The 7,500-nt window shown below is 46.9% G+C and overlaps 1 protein-coding gene across 1 annotated transcript in view; it reads left to right on the forward strand.

Moving 5' to 3' along the window:
• Positions 1-7,500, forward strand: part of LOC308175258 (F-BAR domain only protein 1-like) — a gene marked incomplete at its 3' end in the record, with an annotated part of 14,352 nt that overhangs the window by 395 nt on the left and 6,457 nt on the right. Inside the window, exons 2-6 of the mRNA XM_080550959.1 lie at positions 2,121-2,195; positions 3,453-3,594; positions 4,533-4,685; positions 5,209-5,313; positions 6,418-6,516. Of these exons, the coding sequence (XP_080407085.1) occupies positions 2,121-2,195; positions 3,453-3,594; positions 4,533-4,685; positions 5,209-5,313; positions 6,418-6,516 (574 nt within the window). The remainder of the gene's footprint in view (positions 1-2,120; positions 2,196-3,452; positions 3,595-4,532; positions 4,686-5,208; positions 5,314-6,417; positions 6,517-7,500) is intronic.

A 7,500-nucleotide genomic window follows, 5' to 3' on the forward strand; every position in this document is an offset into this window, starting at 1 on the left:
CTCCCCCTCCTCCTCCTCCTCCTCCCCCTCCACCTCCTCCTCCTCCTCCTCCTCCTCCACACACACACAGTTTGTCTCCCAGTCAACCACCCCTCTCCCCTCTCACCTCTGCCCTTGTATCCTCACCACTGTGCTGCATTTGAACTCAGGCCAGCACACAGGAGTGTTAAGACACACACACACACACACACACACACACACACACACACACACAGGGTGCACACACACACCCGCACACACACACAGGGTGCACACACTACCACCTACACACACTTACACTTACACAAGTCTCCCAGGACAAGGAGCTCCCTGTCTTTCTGTCCAAGAAACACACACACACACAAACACACATACACATACCCCACCCATCCACACATACACATACCCCACCCATCCACTCATTGTCCTTGGGCTCCCTGCCTGCATATGATCTGGGTGCTCAGCTCTACGGTAACATGCTCAGAATCAACCTCCTCCTCCTCCTCCTGTGTCCATTCCCCCAGTGGTCCTCTGTGTTGATACAGAGATCTTAATGAGTTAATTAGCTGGCAGTGATTGTGTTTTCGGAGCCTGAGTCCTGCAGGGATTTTCTGGTAGAGGGCAAATAACGCAAATAACACACAATAGTGCACCGTCAGTCGGATTCTGACGGATTCACCAATGAACAACAACCCCAGTACATTCCCCTCAGGGGGGGAAATTGTGTTATCTACTTGGACACAACGAAGTGGCAGTCAGGAAATTAAATAAGACTTCCTGAGAGAGCTGTGTGTCTGTCTCCCCCCCCCCCCCCCCCCCTCAGGACAGACTAGCCTATTGAGGTGAATGATTGGTTGCTTGGGGCTTAAATCCTTTCTGAGTCTGCACACAGAGAAACCTCTTCATCTTAAAGGTCAATTGGAGAGTTGTTGATATGAAATGTCAGGTTATTTTAAAACCCAACGTAGCAAGCTTATTCGGTCTTCTGGGAGAAAGTGGTTCTCCCGCAAACTGAGAATGTTGTTTCTGTCTGAGACCTGGGGGTCAACGTCCCTAAAGGAAATTCTTAAAGGCTTTTTTTTTTAATACTTTTTGCAAGACTTAAAAAGTCAAAAAGTTTGGGTTTATTTAAAATATGCCTGGATTTCCCTTTAGCACCGTCGACGGAATACCCCCCTGGTAAACTGTAGTGATTTGTTGTGTTGTTGTTTGTTTATTAGTGTGCCCCCCCCCCACCCCCCATCAGATATGCTGATGGATGGTTGTCCTCTATCCCCCTGCGGGGTCTACACAGCTGGTTGTGAAAGTTTTATGTTCTGCATGCATTATTCAAGTGCGGGGTAATGGCAACATTTAGAGAACACAGAGATAAATCTGTATTTTCGACTTGGTTGCTTGGTTGTTTAATGCGCTGTGTTTGGGCTCGACAGTCCATTACACGTGAAGCCATTACGATATGCAGTTGCTTTACGTGGGGAAGTATACGGGCAGATTTAGTAGTTCTATCTGCAGTTAGACCAAGGGTTTACCATGCGGAGTCTGCACAGAACATCACTCTGTCCGCCTTGTTATGGGAATGTCTGTGTTTGATGTCAGTCGTTCAGTCTCTCTGTGTCTGTGTGTGAAGGTGTCTGTGTGTCTCTCTGTGTCTGTGTGTGAAGTTGTCTGTGTGTGTGTCTCTCTGTGTCTGTGTGTGAAGTTGTCTGTGTGTGTGTCTCTCTCTCTCTGTGTCTGTGGTTTGAAGGTGTCAGTCTCTCAGTCTCTCTGTGTCTGTGTGTGAAGTTGTCTGTGTGTGTGTCTCTCTGTGTCTGTGTGTGAAGTTGTCTGTGTGTGTGTCTCTCTGTGTCTGTGTGTGAAGTTGTCTGTGTGTGTGTCTCTCTCTCTCTGTGTCTGTGGTTTGAAGGTGTCAGTCTCTCAGTCTCTCTGTGTCTGTGTGTGAAGTTGTCTGTGTGTGTGTCTCTCTGTGTCTGTGTGTGAAGTTGTCTGTGTGTGTGTCTCTCTGTGTCTGTGTGTGAAGTTGTCTGTGTGTGTGTCTCTCTGTGTCTGTGTGTGAAGTTGTCTGTGTGTGTGTGTCTCTCTCTCTCTGTGTCTGTGGTTTGAAGGTGTCTGTGTCTCAGTCTCTGTGGGTCTGTGGTTCGCAGGGCAGCCATCGAGGAGACCTACTCCAAGTCCATGAACAAGCTGGCCAAGATGGCGAGCAACGGAAGTCCGTTGGGGTGAGTGCAGCACGCTTCTGTTCTGAACACGGTTACGTTGTCATGTCAATAGTAACATCAAACAACTCACGCACGCTGAGGACAGCGCACGCGTAACCGCGCCCGTGCGATACATATTACGATTCAGAGTGCCGTCCGTTTTTAAATCTTCCACTTACAGTCGTTACCAACAGTTAGTCGTTATCGACCACTCCAGAGATTGTTTTCCGGAACGCCTACAATCAGTGAATTGCTTCCCTCATATCTCAGTGTTTTCAGAGCCTAGGACAGTTGAAATATCACCCCTCTGATCATGGATCCCTGGATCAGTATTCCAGCTGTATTGTTATGACTATGATAACGCTGATGATGATCTAGAGGTTGGAGGTTGTCCACAGGATGCAGGGGTCAAGGGTCATGGGTCAGGGGTCATGGTTGTAGTCTCCTCCTCCTTCCTCCCAGAGTCCTCTCTGCCTGCTTCACTTCCTCTGGTTGTTCTGACCGTAGATGCATGTCCCGCATTAAACCGCAAGGTTCCTGGTTCGATTCCGGCCGTCAACGTATCCTGCATGTCATCCCTCCTCTCTCTCTCACCCATCCTTCCTGACAATCTCTACTGTCTCTATCCCAATAAAAGCAGAAATGCCCTAATATATCTATAAATAACATTTTTTTTAAAGTTAATACAATTCTTGGCAGGTCATGCTAGAATAAGACAATGCCTCTCAGACTGTAATTACATTGAGGATACCGTTACACAAACATAATGTATTTATTATTGGATTTTGTGATATGAATAATATATGAACTTGCGATATGAACAACTTCCACGCAGGATAGAAGTCGTCTGTTTTAATATATTCATTTTAATATCAGAGCCTGCCAACAAAGTACCCAACATTTCAAAGTGTCCTTTTCAAGGGTGTGCTCGTGTGTGAACGTGGAGTATTGTCTTGCTGGCTCTGACCTTCAAATGAATATATTTCAACATACTCTGTAACTGGTTTACTGCATGTACAGTACATGCAGTAATGTAATGTAATGTAATGTAATGTAATCCAGGATGGCTGCAGTATCATCTTGGCTGGAAGGACTTTAGTTTGAGAAGGAGATGAACAACACGTAACGTCTCGGTGTGTTCTGACTGAGGAAATGTCTTCATTTGTATACACATGTTTTAAGGTACCTGGTAAATAATGAAGGTTAAAAAAAAGAAAAAGTTGTTGTTTTAATATTCTGGGGATGATTATAGAGGATGTCTGGCTCTGTGCTCCTCAGGACGTTCGCCCCTATGTGGGATGTGTTCCGGGTGTCGTCCGACAAGCTCGCCCTCTGCCACCTGGAGCTGATGCGCAAGATGAACGACCTCATCCGTGACATTAACAAGTACGCAGACGAGGAGGTCAAAATCCATCGGAAGGTAACGCTCCCCCCCCCCCACAACCTGCAGTAGCATAGCTGTCCTCAGGGTCTGAGACCAACACTAACACGCCCGGTCCAACCAATCAACTGACATTGATCGTCATGCCGACGTTGAATCCTGTGTGTTGGTGCTGAGCTGGAACAACTCTGTGCTGGTTGTTGACTTCCTTCCTTCCTTACTTTAGTTTATTGATCCCACTTTGACAGTCAAATACATCATCGAATTACATGGGCACTTACAGCAATAAATTGCATAATACACATTCAATATGAAAATACACAATAACCGTATCTTACTGCAAACAGCTACTTCCCCCAGGCTCATGAACAAGCCAACTGTAGACATTTGACTATCATCCCCAAGCACACCCCGTGTATACTACCTAATCCTTAAACCCACAGCCACTTTACTACTTGAACTATCTATTTTATTAACTAGTTGTACTGCTAATTGTATCCTGTCTTTGTCCTGTACTATTGTCACTTTTTCTATCTTGTATTATGCCTATTAACTTATTGTCTTGTGCTGTAATGTCAGGAACCGAAGCCTAAAGGCCAATGCACACGGCGTGCGATTTTGTCGCACCGCGAATTCGATTCCATTGTTTTGAACGAGACAATGCACACGGCGTGTGATTTTGTCGCACGACAACATTCGATTCTTAATTCACACCACCGAAGTCGGACCAGGCAGGCTGAGAATCGAATGTTGTCGTGCGACAAAATCACACGCCGTGTGCATTGGGCTTAAGAATGTTACTCTTACACTGGTGTAATGTGACGTAACAATAAAACCTGAAACTTGAACACAACCGTGACCGTGGATCCTCCACTGTCCCAAACCAAATTCCTAACATGTTTACATGTCATGGCAATAAAAGTCTTCTGATTCTGATTCTGATTCTGATTCTGTCTCCCCGTGTGTTTCTGACCCAGACCAAGGAGGAGGTGGTGGGCACCCTGGAGGCGGTGCAGGCCGTGCAGGTCCAGAGCGGCCACCTGCAGAAGTCCAGGGAGGGCTACCACGGCAAGTGTGTGGAGCTGGACAGACTCCGGAAGGAGGGAGCCCCGCAGAAAGAACTGGAGAAGGTCCGTCCGTCTGTCTGACAGAACTCTGTCCCGTTCAAGTCCAAACATTTTAGTGTGTCCTGCTGCAGTGAGACACTGGGCAGCATTCATATACATATTCATATACACTGGGCCTGTTCCTTTCTTCACTGTGTGTCCTCTGGGCCTCCATCAGGGGAGGCTGGTGGAGGTAGAAATCGGAGGACGGGCTCATTGGAATGCGTGGAACGGGATGAGGGATGATGGTATCACCGATTTCTACCTCCACCAGCCCTGCCTTAGCTTCAATGGACTCATCACACAAGCATAGCTGTCTTTACTGTTATGTTACCACAGGGAAGCCTATACCATTTGTGAACGAATCGTTGATGAAAGAGACCCTGACTGGTAATTGTAGAGCGACTAGATTAACGGAGCTCGTTACCGTGAACGAGAAGCGGCTTCTGAATGACTCGCGCGGCTATATTAATCTATATTAAGTTCGAGTAAATGAATAGGTCGGTTAAAAGTGTGTAATCTTCCTGTCTTCTTCTTTTCTCACTAGGCGGAGCTGAAGTCTAAGAAAGCGGCCGAGTCGTTCGCCGTGTGCATCGAGAAGTACAACCGCGTGGGCGGAGACTTCGAGCAGAAGATGAGCGAATCGGCACAGGTCAGCCTCCTCCTACTTCTTCTTCCTGGTTGGTCCGCTCTCCCCGGGAACACACACACACACACACACACGCACCGTGTTCAGACACGACGTTTCGACAACAGCCCGGCAAATTCGGGAGTGTGTGTCCCCCTCGTCCCCTCGTCCCCTCGTCCCCCACAAAACATGAATCCGCAGAGCCTACCTTTATCCACGCTGTTGCCGTCTCCATGGCTACCGGCACAGTTTCCAAGGAAACCCCTTTAACAAGCCCGGGTGAATGTTGCCATATTTTGGGTCTGAAACGGTGGCTCGCCCAATTAGCTCTAAATGGCTACGGCGGAGGATCTGCCCCTCGTTGTCGAGTGGGTAGAGAGAGAGAGAGAGGTAGTGCTTCATGTAGATAATGACCCTGGAACAAGACCGGGACACATTAACCTGCCCATTTAGTTACACGGCTCTACAGCCCCCCACACACACACACCACGCTAATGAATACCTGGTTATTCTGGGTGATATTAAAGGTCCTCCTCTCCCGTCTGACTCGCCTGATGTCTGGGGCCTTTGTCTACTTCTACATAATCGCACTTTTCTGTTATTTACCATGGTCTTTTTTCTTCTTTTATTATTTTTTTTTTTACAGGCCTTGGTCCTTAACAGTGCTTATCGGGCAATTTTGTAGTATTTTCTGGGTTGAGTTAACCTGCGGCTATGAGCACTTGTCTCAGGGTCTGTGGGGTGGTGGCAGGGCCGGTCCTAGGCATAGGCGAGCTAGGCGGTCGCCTAGGGCGCCAAATGCCCCCCAAAATCTTGTTTTCTGATTTCTGATTGCACTATTAATGTTTTAATATCTTTATTTGTACCTTGTTTTCTGATTTCTGTCATTTTAATTTATAAAAAATTATATTTTTGTCTTGAAACCATTTTTGTCCATATTTTTACTGTTTTACTGAATGTGTGGGTGGTGATGAGGCAGTACTGGTGGCGTAATGTGGTGGTGGTGGTGGCGCCCCTAACATTTTGGGGGAGGGGGGGGGCCATCAAATCATACTCTCGTCTAGGGCACCTAAATGCCTAGGACCGGCCCTGGGTGGTGGTGCTGATTTGGGTCTCTGGTGTTAACAGAAGTTCCAGGACATCGAGGAGACCCACCTGAGGCAGATGAAGCAGCTGATCAAGGGTTACTCCCACTCTATAGAGGACACCCACGTCCAGGTGGGACAGGTAAGTGCCTGAGGCCTGGCTGACACTGGACACCAAAACGTGGGAGGGAGGGAGGGAGGGAGGGAGGGTGGAGGGTTTTCACTGACATCTCTGGAGGAGCTCTCTTATCGTAGAAAATGAAAAATGGACTGCACTCCAATGAACCCACTTTGAATCCTAATATGTATCGCACTGCGATAATATCACATGGTGTGCAATGCACATCATGATTGACATTTTATTCATGAGGCTGTTCATTTTTCATTATATTGATATTCCGCAAAGGAATTCAGCACCAGAGCAGAACGTCAACTTTTTGGGGGGGAGTGTTGTTTCTGTAGGAAAACCCGGAGCTCTCTGTGCCGTCACAGTCCAACGGGAAACACAATAAAAGCCTTCACTCACACACACACACACACAGGCCCACTTTCTCCTTCTCCACACGTATTGATTTTGTGTTTCATGTCGGAAGCCTCTTGTGTCTCTCAGGTTCTTCCACCTGGGGCAAGTTGCATAAACATTAAGACTGGTCTAAGCCTTAGGCTAGTATTATATTCTCAGGTAAGACCAGTCTAATTAAGACTGGTCTTATTTAAAATAAGACTGACTTATTTTGAGGTTAGAAAGTTAGCCACCTTCCCCCCTGGCTAGGCTTGATTTAAGAGCTGTGTTGCTATGGGAACGAATCAGGGCTAGTAGCTAGCTAACACTGTAACTCCAGCGCGGTAAACTACTTCACTGGTTAAAACTGCTAAGCAGTATATTTTTCTCCACATTATATGCCTCCAATATACATACGTTTTCAGCAGAAGAAATGTTCGTTTATCGCTCATATCTTCCGCTGTGTAGCTGTGTAGTGTAGCTGTTTCGGCCGCCATGTTTTTTTTCTTCTGTCACGTGTCTTATTTGACCTAGAATGCATTGTGTGACAGGCTATCTAAGTCAGTCTTACTTTAGTCACTCATAGGCTAGCTTTATGCAACAGGAACATTTTAGAGTCTAAAG

The sequence above is a fragment of the Nansenia antarctica genome (assembly GCF_963989245.1).
Source record: "Nansenia antarctica genome assembly, contig: SCAFFOLD_548, whole genome shotgun sequence".
Taxonomy (NCBI): domain Eukaryota; kingdom Metazoa; phylum Chordata; class Actinopteri; order Argentiniformes; family Microstomatidae; genus Nansenia; species Nansenia antarctica.